This window comes from Zychaea mexicana (genome assembly GCF_025766255.1).
Source record: "Zychaea mexicana strain RSA 1403 chromosome Unknown BDB00scaffold_6, whole genome shotgun sequence".
NCBI classification, from domain to species: Eukaryota; Fungi; Mucoromycota; class Mucoromycetes; order Mucorales; family Lichtheimiaceae; genus Zychaea; species Zychaea mexicana.
In genome coordinates, this window is record NW_026516669.1 from 580,909 (window position 1) to 594,483 (window position 13,575).

The 13,575-nt window shown below is 45.1% G+C and overlaps 4 protein-coding genes across 4 annotated transcripts; 2 read left to right on the top strand and 2 right to left on the bottom strand.

Annotated features, from left to right (window-relative positions):
- Positions 1-241: 241 nt before the first annotated feature.
- On the top strand, positions 242-873 carry BDB00DRAFT_867844 (uncharacterized protein; the record flags this gene model as incomplete). Its single annotated transcript, XM_053126391.1, has 4 exons — positions 242-414; positions 494-587; positions 676-728; positions 819-873. The coding sequence occupies 4 exons, from the start codon at positions 242-244 to the stop codon at positions 871-873; spliced, it is 375 nt and encodes a 124-aa protein (XP_052984463.1).
- A 4,273-nt stretch (positions 874-5,146) lies between these two features.
- BDB00DRAFT_867845 (uncharacterized protein) lies at positions 5,147-7,225 on the bottom strand (the record flags this gene model as incomplete). Its single annotated transcript, XM_053126392.1, has 2 exons — positions 5,147-6,688; positions 6,797-7,225. The coding sequence occupies 2 exons, from the start codon at positions 7,223-7,225 to the stop codon at positions 5,147-5,149; spliced, it is 1,971 nt and encodes a 656-aa protein (XP_052984464.1).
- Positions 7,226-7,759: 534 nt separating this feature from the next.
- BDB00DRAFT_867846 (uncharacterized protein) lies at positions 7,760-10,807 on the bottom strand (the record flags this gene model as incomplete). Its single annotated transcript, XM_053126393.1, has 8 exons — positions 7,760-7,852; positions 7,968-8,575; positions 8,665-9,392; positions 9,473-9,649; positions 9,724-10,224; positions 10,329-10,469; positions 10,604-10,674; positions 10,766-10,807. 8 exons carry the CDS (start codon positions 10,805-10,807, stop codon positions 7,760-7,762), a joined length of 2,361 nt encoding a protein of 786 aa, XP_052984465.1.
- Positions 10,808-11,702: 895 nt separating this feature from the next.
- Positions 11,703-13,573, top strand: BDB00DRAFT_801582 (uncharacterized protein). The gene is made up of 8 exons (XM_053121878.1): positions 11,703-11,831; positions 11,916-11,986; positions 12,047-12,533; positions 12,646-12,797; positions 12,881-12,972; positions 13,048-13,113; positions 13,182-13,253; positions 13,335-13,573. The coding sequence occupies exons 1-8, from the start codon at positions 11,808-11,810 to the stop codon at positions 13,388-13,390; spliced, it is 1,020 nt and encodes a 339-aa protein (XP_052984466.1). The 5' UTR covers positions 11,703-11,807; the 3' UTR covers positions 13,391-13,573.
- The last annotated feature ends 2 nt before the right edge of the window (positions 13,574-13,575 follow it).

Genomic DNA, 13,575 nt, shown 5'->3' on the forward strand with positions numbered 1-13,575 from the left:
CTACGTGTTCTTATATTCTACAGCACCGAACGATGCATCATTTCTCCCTTCCAAAACCAGCAGCAGAATGCGATTGTTCATGCACTTAAAAAAAGAAACGAGTATCCAACCCGCGCTAGCATGGAGCTCCCAGGTATCTACAAACGCATTGCAAATATAATTGTCGAGCAAAGAGCGGAATCAAATAATAGAAAGAATAAAGGCCATCGACGTTTCGAACATTCCACTCGGCGGCACAAGCATGGCCATCCTTACCTTTGTCACTGACCACGTGCATCAGTGGACCGCCAACAAGGGCACCAGAGAAGAGGACCTGATCAAATTAGGACTTCAACTGTTCGTCGGAAACACTGTGGGTATGCTCGAAAATACGTTGTCAACTTGCTTAGTAAATGATGTTCATTGTAAAGGACAGTACACTACAATGTTGAAAGATGGCTGTAGTATTGTTAATTTGTACTGTCAAACTATTGTGATGCTTCTGTTGACGTAGGAGCATCTGCATCATGAAGTCGCATCCATCACCAGGAACAGACTTTGCCTTGTTCAACGAGACGATTGACTCGCGGATATCGTACGAGTTCATGGTAATAGAATTGACGTCTGCAATAAAAACCAAGAGGCGAATCAGACCCCGTGCGCCTCGGTAGTCAAATGAAATTTATCGTTGATAAGTTGGTGTTGGCCGGCGTTGAGCAACCCAATTGCAGCATGTGTACTTGTTCGCGGTAAGTTCCTTTTATTCGGTTTATAGTATACTGCGTACAAGCACATCAGTATCTAATATGCGTAGACAATTGACTCTTTCTCTAGTGTAGAGACGAACATTCAATCTTCCAAGATGCTTCTGTCTATCATTTGCCATCTGGTTGACAGTCTGAATGCAGCTAAACAAGCGAGAAAAAACAAGCGAATGCAAGGAGGTGACCAAGTTAATCACTTACGGCCAACGTGTCGCCGGCCAAGTATACAAAGTTCAACGCAAGGCAGCATGAATCAAACACTTAAAATTGTTGTCGGGTTTTATCGTGGTCGAATTTTGTTTGTATGCTTTATTTTGTCGGGGTATGAAATGACAAAATGTAGAGTGGACACGGCCCTTTCAAAAAAAAACCCCCGAGTGGGAAGCGGCTTTATGGCTAGTCCCTCCAGAAACCAGAGTGAACGCGGCTTTTTGCTCCCTCCCAAACTGGATTCCGTTCTACAAATGGGTCCAAACTTCTGTGATTACCAAAAACACTTTAAACTGACAACTGTGATTACCAAAACCACTTTAAACTGACACCTGTGATTACCACAAACACCTCAAGGACATACCATATGGAGTGGACGCGGCTTTATGCTTAATCCCTCACAAAACCTGAGCGGAAGCGGCTTCATGCTCAATCCTTTCAGAAATTAGAATGGATGCGGCTTCATGTCAAATCCCTCCAAAACCGGATTCCATTCTATACGTCCAATCACTGGTGCGCCTCGTGGAGAGAAGGAATTCTGACTTCTCAGATCGTTGCCACACATATTCGACTAGAAATGGGTCCAACCCTTTGTGATTACCAAAAACACTTTAAACTGACAACTGTGATTACCAAAACTACTTTAAACTGACATCTGTGATTACCAAAACCACTTTAAACTGACACCTGTGATTACCAAAAGCACCTCAAGGACATGCCATATCGAGTGGACGCAGCTTTATGCTAAATCCCTCCCAAACTGGATTCCATTCTATATGTCCAATCACTGGTGTGCCTCGTGGAGAGAAGGAACCATGACTTCTCAGATCGTTGCCACACATATTCGACTACAAATGGGCCCAACCCTTTGTGATTACCAAAAACACTTTAAACTGACATCTGTGATTACCAAAACCACTTTAAACTGACAACTGTGATTACCAAAACCACTTTTAAACTGACAACTGTGATTACCAAAACTACTTTAAACTGACATCTGTGATTACCAAAACCACTTTAAACTGACACCTGTGATTACCAAAAACACCTCAAGGACATGCCATATCGAGTGGACGCAGCTTTATGCTAAATCCCTCCAAAACCGGATTCCATTCTATACGTCCAATCACTGGTGCGCCTCGTGGAGAGAAGGAATTCTGACTTCTCAGATCGTTGCCACACATATTCGACTACAAATGGGTCCAACCCTTTGTGATTACCAAAAACACTTTAAACTGACAACTGTGATTACTAAAACTACTTTAAACTGACATCTGTAATTACCAACACAACTATAAACTGACACCTGTGATTACCAAAAACACTTCAAGGACATACCATATCGAGTGGACGCGGCTTTATGCTAAATCCCTCCAAAGAAACGGATCCATTCTTTCGTTCAATCACTGGTGCGCCTCGTTCGTGAAGAAGTCATGGTTCCTTCTCGTTTCGTTGCCACACATATTCAACATCGAATGGGTCATCTTCCTCGCAGTGGGTGTCGCTATCTAAACTACGGATATCTGTGTGTTGGTCCGTAAATAAAAGACAGCGGCCTTTAATGATCCACGGGATGGCTAAAGCGAGGCCACAGCCATAAGTCCTCTGGAGAAAAGGTGGAGAGCAAGCAGCATTACGTCCCCGTCGTGCTCTCTGGAAACGTCGCTATGCGATGGCTGAACATGCTGCATTGTTACTTGCTTATCATTAAACAAACAATTTCAAGTGTAGAATTTGTTTATGGAATTTCGCTATCAATCGTCGACGATGTTTGTAAACGACATCGTACTGTGGACCTGCAGCAGAATACACCGCGGTGATTTCACAAAGTATATGGAAGCTTCCTAAAGCTGGTCTAGATGGCTCTTGGCAAACGACTACGCATGGTCCTCAAGTATGAAGGAAGCTAGCTTGTATGTAACATTGTAGCCCATGTTCTCGTTGCAACGCCTTGTCGTATTGGTAAGCAGCCATCACCACATGGAGTTCTGCGTACCATATGCTTAGGTGTCTGCAGAAAGCAATGTGCTGCTTGTTCGAAAAACGAAGCGGATCTCTCCCTTTATTCGGACAACCCAAGCGATTACAAGTTACTTGAAATCTTTCAAAAGCTCTATGAATACTGCTACTATCACTGTTATGCCTCAATCTTAAAAAAAGAACACGCTGCTTAACCTTTTTGAAATCACGCTTTTGGCATTTCAGGCCTTTGGATACATGCCGTCCAGTTACTCAAACAAGTCAAACCGTTACCAAGGGTGGCGATTTAGCTCCTATTTCTAGCCCGCACTTGTTCCTCCACATATTGAAAACAGATTATAGGATACATGGTCTTTAGCTGTAGTCCTTCCCATTCCAGTACAGATGTAATCCATTTTCTCATCATAGCCTTTTTTTATATTAGGGGCAGCTTATAATCAATAAGCATCATTTTTATTAGTGCTCCTATCATGATAAAGACATATCAGGAGAAGCTGGCGCAACAACATTGGCGTAGTCTTGATCTTGACCTCTGGAAATTTACTACTGTAACTTTGCATATATACTGTACTTTTCAAATAGAGTAACGTCGTTCAAGCGAATGTCAGTTACCTTGGATTTCCCATCCTTATGTCCGAGTGACTTGCGAGTCCTCAAGTCAATACCATGGATAAAATTAGTAAACACCTTACATACACGTCGTATGGTGCACTCACTCGTCGATCCAAAGATTGTCTTATAGCTGGCGTGCCTGATATCGAGCCTTTTAGTAATAAGTACACCATGAGTTTCAAGCAGATAGCCAATAGTTTGCATCGTCTTGTTGGTCCGACATTTGCAACTATGCCAACGGTAGTAGTTGCCGGCTTCCACCAGTCCCGTTTGTTTTAAAAACGAATTTTTCTTTGTATCATATCCTTCTTCAGTTTTGCGAAAATACTTTATTCAGAGGACTTGCCGTTCTCGGCTTTGGATCAATGCGATAAATGGGTAGCTTAGGCTTCCACACTTTTTCTGTTTTGCATACATTGAATATTCATTTATGCTCAACCCCTTTCAGCTTGAGACTTGCTCGCTCAAGGATCCTTTACTAATGCCCATCATCAATAGGAACTCTGTTTCTTTGACCTTTTCAATCTTACACACAAATTCTTGACTTGAATCTCAATGTCATCCAAGAATCAAGCCTTATACGACGCGTGTTGCCACTTGTTTGTCCACACACCAACAATTTTCAAGGTGGTGTTGCGGATCGCCGCAGATGTTCATTAAGCTGTGTTTGATCGTCGCAACTGCCCATATCACCGCTACTGGTACACATATAAGCAAGGTACCCAAGTCAAAAAAAACTTGTAGATAAACGCTCTTTTTCATGTCGTTTATCAACTGGAGCCGCCCCGTCCCAGGGTATCAGCCGAACGGGGCGAGTTAGTTTGAAGCCAGGGGGCACAGGGCGGATGCTATCGAACTGGTGGATCTCTTGGTAGGTTCGGTAGAGCACGGGTTGCAGATTCAGCGACTGGACTACTTGTGTAGGTGTTGATACTTTTCACGAAGAGGATGGATCAGACAGCGACAATGATAAACTTGTCCGCGTGCGTTTGCTCCATATGCCGCTCTATATCCCCGTAAATAGATTTAGTGATGGTTGCACAAAAATAATAAGTAAAAGCTGGACTTTTTGATTTGTAAGCAACAAGATATAAAATAGAGAAAAAGAGGCTTTAATATAGGTTGTAAAAGATAATAAGAAGAGAAAAAAGAAGATGCCAAAAGGATGGTCAGGGGTGGGGAAGGTGGAGAGTTGAATAATACGCCAATTATACAGGAAAGAAAAGAGAATATAGAATGAAGTTTTATATGCGTTGAAGGGTGGAGGGGGGGGGAGTGTGAACGTGCGCGTGAAGAAATTGCTGTGCTGTGCTGTGCTGGGTGCGAGGTGACTATGAAATAAGGTTGAAAGGCCTATCCAGGACCTTATTATATGCGATAATATAAAAAGAGATATAACATGTGTTGTGAGCGTGCGTGATTGTGCTTGTGCGTGTATAAGATAGATTGAGAGATAGAGAGGATTATACTAGAGAGAATTACAACGGTTTGTTTTTGTATGTTTGTGTGTGTGTGTGTGTGTGTGTGTGTGTGCGTGAGATGCATATAAGAAAAAAAGAAATGATGGAGGAAGAAAACGGAATGAAGGTTATGTACATCCCTCACATTGGAGGATCAAACATGAAACTGTCGCCACCTTTCTTGTTGCTGTTGCTGTTGTTGCTGTTCGTGCTGCCGGTGCTCGTGGTCGTGGCAGTGGGGGTTGCGGTTGTGGTGGTACCATTCGCACCATTAGGCTTGGTGAACAGCGGGTTCTTGCTGAAGGACAGGCGAATACCGCCCTTGACCGAGTTGCTGAGCGTGTGGCCCTGGAGCTCGTTCATGGCTTGCGTAGCATATACGACGTCTTCAAACTCGACGAAGCACATGGGTCCCTGCTGGTTTTTGGAGCGGAACAACAGCCGTTTAAAGTTGGTGCATTTCGAGAACAATTGTCGCAGCTCGTCCTCGCTCGTGTAGGGCGGCAAGTTGCCGACGTACAGCGTGTTGCAAGGTGGATTCTGGTCGGCTGGATTGTTGCTGCTGCTGCTTATGCTGCCACGGTAGTTGCTCGGCGACGACATGCTTGGAGCAGCACGCAGATCAGAAGAGATCCCGTTGCTGCTGTTGTTGTTATTACTGCCATTGGTGCCATTGTTGTTGTTGGTGTTGATCAGCAACGAGTTCATGCGCGAGCTCAAGATGTCCGTGTTGGTGCTACCGTTGGCTATAGCTGTCTCAAAAAACGACGCGCTTCCATTCGCGCGACTGTCGTTCATGACGGGAGATGATTTCGAGAGATAACCGAATGGATCGCTGTCCGGTACTGATGAGGAGATGGGACCGCCCAAGGATGCTGATACGGCTGTGTCCTGCATCAGTCCGTGCATGGCGGCGGCACTACTGCTGCCGACACGGTTGGTTGAGCGTGGATACAAGCTGAATGCACGCGGCGAAACAACAAGGTCATTGCTTCGAGCATCAAAGGATTGAGAGCGCAGGTTGAAAAATGCGTCGTTGAAGCCGCCACCACCATTGACACTAGTGGATGTTGCAGCAGTGGAGGTGGTGGGAGTGGTCGACGAGCCATTTGCCAGTGGATGGTCGTTGAAGGGATCGTTCTTGTAGTCGGCTGGTGACAGCAGGTCGCTTGGCAACGGTGAAAATGTGTCGTAGGCGGTCGGAGGTGGGTGTAAACTCATCTTTCTCGACAAGATGCTCAGCGGAGATGAACCAGTCTCCGCGGCTGCTGCTGCTGCTGCTTGTGCTGCCGCTGCCGCCGCTGCTTGATGCTGATGATGGTGTGGATGATGTTGCTGCTGCTGCTGCTGATGATGATGATGATGAAGATGATGTGATGGTTGTTGTTGCTGTAGTGGATGCTGTGATTGTTGGGATGATTGTTGCTGTTGCTGTTGCTGTTGCTGTTGCTGAGCTGCTGCTGCTGCTGCTGCTGCTGCTGCTGCCGCGGCCGCTGCAGACGAAGAACCACCCGGAATTGAAGGGTGTACATTCGGTACGATCGAGCCACGCTTGATATGCAAATTCTTCTTTGCCATTTCCGCTTTGAGCACAGAGCCTTTGTCAGTGTCGATCCTTTTGCCGCTTAATACTTCGACGGCTTCCATTGCTTCTAAACGTGTGCGGAATCTTGCAAACCCAATCTAATGTATCATTAAAAAAGTATAGCAAACAAAATTCTGAGTGTGAGCTTTTTGTACCTCAGGTTCTTGTTTTAGTCACTATTTATATAATTACATATAAAACGTTACCATTTGCTTCTTTGCTCCAGCAGAGCCACTGCCAGAGCCACTGCTGGCCGTAGTGGCAGCACTGGCACTAGCAGTATTAACAGCAGCAGCTCCACTGCCGTCTTCGTCTTGATCCTTGCAATGCCATTTCAGGGAAGCGGCTTCAAAGCCGGGCGAGAACGTAAACATGTTTTGAAATTCTCGTTCCAACATATCGTCTGGAAAACCGACGACAAAGATGGTCGTTACATCCTCTGGATTATTACTGCTGATGCCATTCGAAGTGTGTTGCTGAAGCTGTTGTGGCTGTGATGATGGCGGCGGTGAACAGTTGTTGGGAGGAAAGAATGCCGATGATGCTGGAGATGCCGAGAGAGGATGCACAATGCGAAAATCCGTTGGTGCGACCGAGAAGGCCGAGGTACCCATGAGGGATGTTTCAGTTGTCATGAAGAGGAAAAAGAAGAAGAAAAAAAAAAAAGAAAAAAAAGGAGCGTTAAACTTTTTTGAGTTTTTTTTTCCTCGACCCAAAAACCCTATTAGCTCTGCTGGATTAGCTCTTTAACTCCAAGTCGGTCTTTGAACCCACAAATGCCTATTACACTTTTTGGCGGGAATTGCCTGCTCTCTCCAAAAAGAGAGTTACACTCGAGGAAAAAAAGAACACTGTGGAAGCAGACCAGGTGGCTCTGTTGAGTAACATGCCCTTGCAACCATTGTTATGTACAGTTTTACTTTGTGACGCTACGAAGAGTGGAGGTGGTGGTTATGGTTATGGTTATGGTGTAGTAGTAGTAGTAGCAGTAGCAGTAGCAGTAGTAAGGGAAAATAAGGCCTCTTGACTTCAAGCCCGCGGCCAAACGTCATAATTTTTTTTTCTAGAGTTATTCTCTCTCTTCTAGCCGTGGGTGAAACAGACCGGACCAATCGTATTTGATGACACACCCACCCACACACACAGAGAGAGAGAGTGTGTGTGTGTGCTTAATCTTGCTGGCGCTTGTTTTTACCAGTCGCACCAACCCGTTCCTGCTTCTTCGAAGACGTTTTGCCCAGTCCTTTGTACTTGTGGGGATCCTAGTTTTTACAGCACCGTCAGACCTGTGTGGGTGACACATGACACATTCCAATTTGAGTCTCCCCACCTCCCCCTCCCTCCCCTCCCCCTCCCTATCTATGCACTCATTTTTACCTTGCGACTCATCAACGCCCTGGAGCGAGTGCCTTCTCCTCCCTCCCAAAAATGTCCGTGTGCTCCCCGTTCGAACTCATGCCCACACGAGCACACTGCTGCGATGGCCTGCTCACGCGAACACACACCGCACACATGTCGCCGCGCCATCTCGTAGACGTGCTCCTCGCCTTTGTCGTGGCACGCATCGCATGGATACAGTCGACTGCAGCATGGGAAGCGGAACCAGCGCTTGCTCTTGCGGTAATGCTCGCATGTACCTTTGTTGGGCAGCGGCTGGCCCACAACAAGCGCCACGTCCTGACTGTTCTTGTTCTTTTTGCGCTTCAGCACCGCCTTGGAGACAAGTCCCTCGTTCGCTTCAAACCGTTCGCCGTCGTCCTGGCCCACCCTGATGAAGCGGAAGTCGCCCAGTGCCATGGTGGCCTTGGTGGTGCAACCAAAGCAGCCCAAGGTGACGGGCCGGCCGTGCATAGTGAGCTCCACGTTGGTTTCATCCCCCATGCAGGTTATACAAATGCCAGTGTACCAAGAGGGCAGGATGTCAAATGCTAAGCAGCCACTCATTTGCAGTAAGCCGAGCTTATTTGAACTCTGATGCATAAGTTCTAGAAACGTCATACATGCGGTGGTGGTGTCAGCATGCTATGTCTAAAAGATTCCTTTTCTAGCCCGTTTTGGCAGAGTTCAAACCTACCGGAAAAGAACTTGACGCCCATCAGTTGCCTGCACTTTGAGCAGGTCGTCCAGGACTCGTTCTTGGCTTGTTCCTTGGAAGATGGTGTAGCAGTAGCAGCTTGGAGCGGGTCGTTGGGCTGCAGTTTTTCGATATTCTCCATTGTCTTGCAGCGCGCACATTTGACGACGAGATTTAAAGAGACGCAACGAACCAGGGTGGTGTTTTCGAAGCGATAGTTGTACAGATAAATCTCGGTTCCTTTTCGAGCCACTTGCTCTGGTTGCTGTGGTTGCTGTGGTGACGTTGAGCTACCGGATGCCTGCTCCTGCTCTATTTCTACATTGGTCATATTGCTGCTGCTGCTGCTGCCAGGGATCGGGCGATCTTCTGCTGCAGGGGCTCCTGAATGTGTCGGTTCCAAATCAGGCGGTCGTATGAAACTCGGATCGTCCACCACAATCACCCGTTCTCGTTGCTTATCAACAGCATCGAACAGCGACGACTTGCTTGCCTTGTCTCGAGCAGACGATGATCCCTGTTCGGGTTGCCTAGTGACAGCTTCCTCTTCTAACCGTTGTTGTCGTTGTCGCTCTTCTTCTTCTTGGTCGTCCTCATCCACATGCCATGGACGCTGATCCGGAGGATGTCGCAAGATTGTTTCAAGATTCCGGCTTAACCAATTTAGGTTTTGAAACAGTGTTCGTTTTGGCTTCTCCACGTGCTCTGCGAATGCATAAGATATGTCCCTGGAAACATTTCCCCACCCCATAAACAAGTGTCAATTTGCTTTTTTCCTTTTCCTGCTCCTTTCTTTTCTCTCTCTTACCTTGCTTCATCCGCACCAAGTGCTCTATCATCTACTTCGATTGTACAGGGTAACAGAGGGTATTGCAGAGGTACATGGTATTTGACTTTGAGCTCCTTATTGAGTAGTTCCTTGTATGAAAAGTCAGGATCGTCAAGGTTGAGCACCAGCTGGACCACCGTCTCCACGTGATCACTTCTGCACAATCATTTATACTTTAGAGCTCCCTTTTTCTCGATCTGCAACATACACCACACTAAAATAAAACCTACCTTAAAGCCTTGTACGAACCACGGAACCGTGCTTGAAGCTGTTTTAATTCTTTTTCCCGCTTCTGCGTGGCTTCTTCCAATTGCATCGACGTAAAGAATGGTACAGCTGACGCATCCAGCTTCTTGCGGGATGAGTGTGCTTGTGGTGGTGGTGATGACGAAGATGATGACGATGACGATGACAAAGTCGAGGATAACGAGGGCGATAGTGGAACCGCAGAAGAGGATGACGATGAATGAGCATTGATTTTCTTTTTTGCAGCAGCTGTAGCGGTAGCAGCAGCGACGAAATCGCTTGGAAGTTCAGGTGCAATCAAGGACTTTTCTTCTTCTTCTTCTTCTTCCTCTGGCTTCGGTTTTGGTGCTGATGAAACGAACCGCATCGTCGTTGCAGGTTCTTGTTGGAGCAATGTTTCCATGTTCTTGTCGAGCCAGCCCATCTGTCGAACTAGTGTAGCAGGTGTTTGCTTTGCATATGCTTCAAATCCCTTTTCGAGGTTGCTGTAAGAAACAGATGTTGTCAGCCTTATTAACTCTCCATAGCTATTAATCCCTTCCTCCCTCCTTCGTTCTCTTTCTCTCCTTGAATGTTTAATGAAGCTTACAATGCAAATCCTTTAGGAATATCAGCATTCATAACAATCACAGAACACGCTTGTTTGGGATATTTTGCTGGTACCCTGAGCTGTAGTTGGAGCAGGGCGAGTTCGAAAGGAAAGTCGGGATCGCTTGGTGGAAATGCAAGTCTAACAACCGTACATTCATCATTCTCGCTAACCAAGTACGAACAGTTAATCTCTCATTGTTTACAGCACTTGTACACACAGTCACCCAAGCATCTCTTCTGAATACAAGAAACACCGTAAACACTATCTTTTACCTCACTCTTTTGAACGTCGATCGGTAGCGTCGTTCGAGTTGAGCCAGTTCAGTGTTTTTATTTCGTGCAACCTGAATGTTTTAAAAAAGACAACGGTGTGTGTATATAAGTACGTAAAAGTTTCTGAAAAAAGTGATTTGAAGAATCTATTTCAAACATTACCGATGTCACCGGTCTTGACAGTGTTCTTTTCGAATCTGCCATTGGTTGTACCTATGAAGGAGCTATAAGTCAAGTCAGTGAAGCCCGCTTATATATATAGACGTAATACGCGGAGCAGAAATAGAATTTTGCCATTTTGCTGCGGCACTACCGCAGCAAGTCGTATTGTAGGGTTGGTGGAGTTTCCCCCCTGACGCTTCTCTTCTATGGGATATGAATATGGGAAAAACGTAAAGCACCAGGTTATATACTAACCATCACTATGTGCCGCTGCTGTTTATTTGACCAGTGCTGGGCGGGTTATACAATGATCAAGTCAAAGCTTCGTGTTTATACAAGAAACTGCAGCAGGCAGTTTGTAGTAAAACGTAGAAAGAAGAGGCCGGCAGCATCTTGTGATTGTTATCGTACTCGTGGGTTACCCTCAAAGGTTCTACAACTGTAGGGCTTTGTTTAGCGATTGTTTCTATTGGAGCTCATTGTTACTAATCTTTTAAGCTTGGTATGGAGCTGTTAAACAATTTTAGCAACTGGTGGAGGTGTAGCTTGCAGGATCAGACCCTTTATACATGACGGTCTAAATACAAAACATATATTCCAATATTAGTGCTGTTTTGGCTACTATCGTAAGGGTAAGGCAATGATAGAGACACGAGCATTGTTGCTGTAGTGAAAAAGAGAGTAATGGTAGCTACCATTATCTAGAGTGCGCTTCTGGTGCTATTGCTGTTGCTGATAATGCTTCCTTGTTCCCTATTTTTGGAAGGTAGCATGTTATTCTCAAGTATCTTGTCTAATATTCAACCCTAGCGTATATAGCCCATTATATACCATGGAAAATTCGAGTATACATCAGGAGAGAGAGAGACAATGCTTTGTAGCTATGATTCCAATATTAAGAAACCGCCACCTCTTTTGCATTACAGTGGTGCTTCCTTATATGGAACATTACAACAGTCACTTACAAAAGGCTGCATTTTTGCCGAACTTTTTTTTTCTTCGGTTTCAAGCAAAAGGCACTCTTGCTCGTTCAAAACAAACAATGCCCTCTGAGGTCAAAGGACAGGTAAAAGTCAAGGAAATGACGCATTGCGACATTTGATCCGGTCAAGTTAACAAAGTATGCCGGAATTAATTTTTGCTCAACTAGGCCGCCGAGAAGAGAGACGAAGTAGCTGTCAACTCTAATAATAAAGAGACACTCGACGACTTTTCAACAACGTAAAGAGGAAACAGACAAGCGTTTTATTTTTAGGTTTGAAAGTACTAACATGTTATTAGTAGTACAAAGCGTCGATTCGATGATATCGAGTACGGCAACGTTGAAGACGACGATGAAGAAGAAGAAGAAGAACTCGACGAGTTTGGTCGAGTAAAACGTCGACGACAAAAGTTTCGATCTGAACGAACAATCAATACAGATACTGGTACCACAGCTGTTGCTGCTGGTACTGCTACTGAGAAAGAAGAAGGAGAAGAAGAAGAAGAAGAAGAAGAACGCTACCGTCGAAGCAACCGACGATATTCAGACGACGACGATGATAATATTGATGACAACGACGATGACTACCACAATTATCACCGCTCACGCTATTCTCGCCGATATTCTTCACCACATTACCGCCGCCGCCGTCGCAGCAGTAGTAGTAGCAGCCGGCGCCATCATCGATCATCCCATCACTATAGATCCGACTCAGAGAGCGCGGATGAAGGATATAGCCGTCGAAGAAGACGATCTCATCACCGAGCGTACCCGGATAACAGAAATGTAAGTGGGAAGATGTAGATAGTAGAGGAAAGAGTAATGCAAAGAGTTTTCTTTCTTCCCTTTATCGCTTCAGTGGGATACTTATTATTTTGACTCATGTCCCTGTTTTTAGCCCTATGATGCCGCGGCAAGATACATTGATACCGAGTTTTTCCCCACAAAGATCTACATTGGCGATCTTCATGGTGTATCGCAAGACGAATTAGAACGTATATTCGGCCGTTATGGCCCTATCCGTCAAGTAAAGATGGTGGAAAACAAAGAGTGAGTTTTATTGAAATGTGTGGAGAACTACGTATGATAATATTTTTTGTGCGATTAATAACAACGATGTGCTGTAATTGCAGCTACGCTTTTGTGACCTATGACGATCGAGAAAGTGCAGTGGCAGCTATTCAAAGTATGCATGGCGCTTTGCTAGGCTCACGCCATATCAAAGGTAGGTCTTTTCACTACATTTTTTTTTGACAAAAACTGGGAACTCATTTGGGGTCTTTTTTTCCCCTAAATATAGTCAATCGAGCGAAAATTCCAGAACGTAACCAAGTTGGGTTTGGCAATGTGCCTTGGACAGATGAGGGTAAGTAATAAAGCTGGAGAGCTGCAAAACGTATAGAGTATGTAATTTATTGGTTTGTCACTGGATAGACGGGAACCTTGCCAAAGAGGAGATGCGGAGCTATCCTGTCAGCCGTGAGATATCACCATTATTTGGGTCAGGTATGATGTTTGTTTCTATTGAAATTGGCGAGAGCATCTTTTCAAGCGCACGTAAAAGGCTCACGTCATGTGCGTTTCTAGATAAGCATACCCCGCCACCAACTGGTCGAACGTTGACTAGCTATGACGATCTTTGAAAAAAGCTATGATTAGTTGGACGAAGGACAGGACTTGGAGGAGCATAATGTACACTTCTTTACACAAAAGCATTCATCATACTTATATACATTTTTTCTGCATTCATATTTACACATCTTCCTTTTCTGTTCCCTTCATACGAGAGTTAAGACCGGAATAAAATTGGAGGTTTATATTACATTTT

Bases quoted from the DNA above. Each gene is read 5' to 3' on its own strand.
- BDB00DRAFT_801582 (XM_053121878.1), top strand. From the start codon at position 11,808: ATGCCCTCTGAGGTCAAAGGACAG. The intron at 11,832-11,915 runs GTAAAAGTCAAG...TTGCTCAACTAG, and splicing joins CCTCTGAGGTCAAAGGACAG to GCCGCCGAGAAGAGAGACGA. The intron at 13,114-13,181 runs GTAAGTAATAAA...GTCACTGGATAG, and splicing joins TGTGCCTTGGACAGATGAGG to ACGGGAACCTTGCCAAAGAG.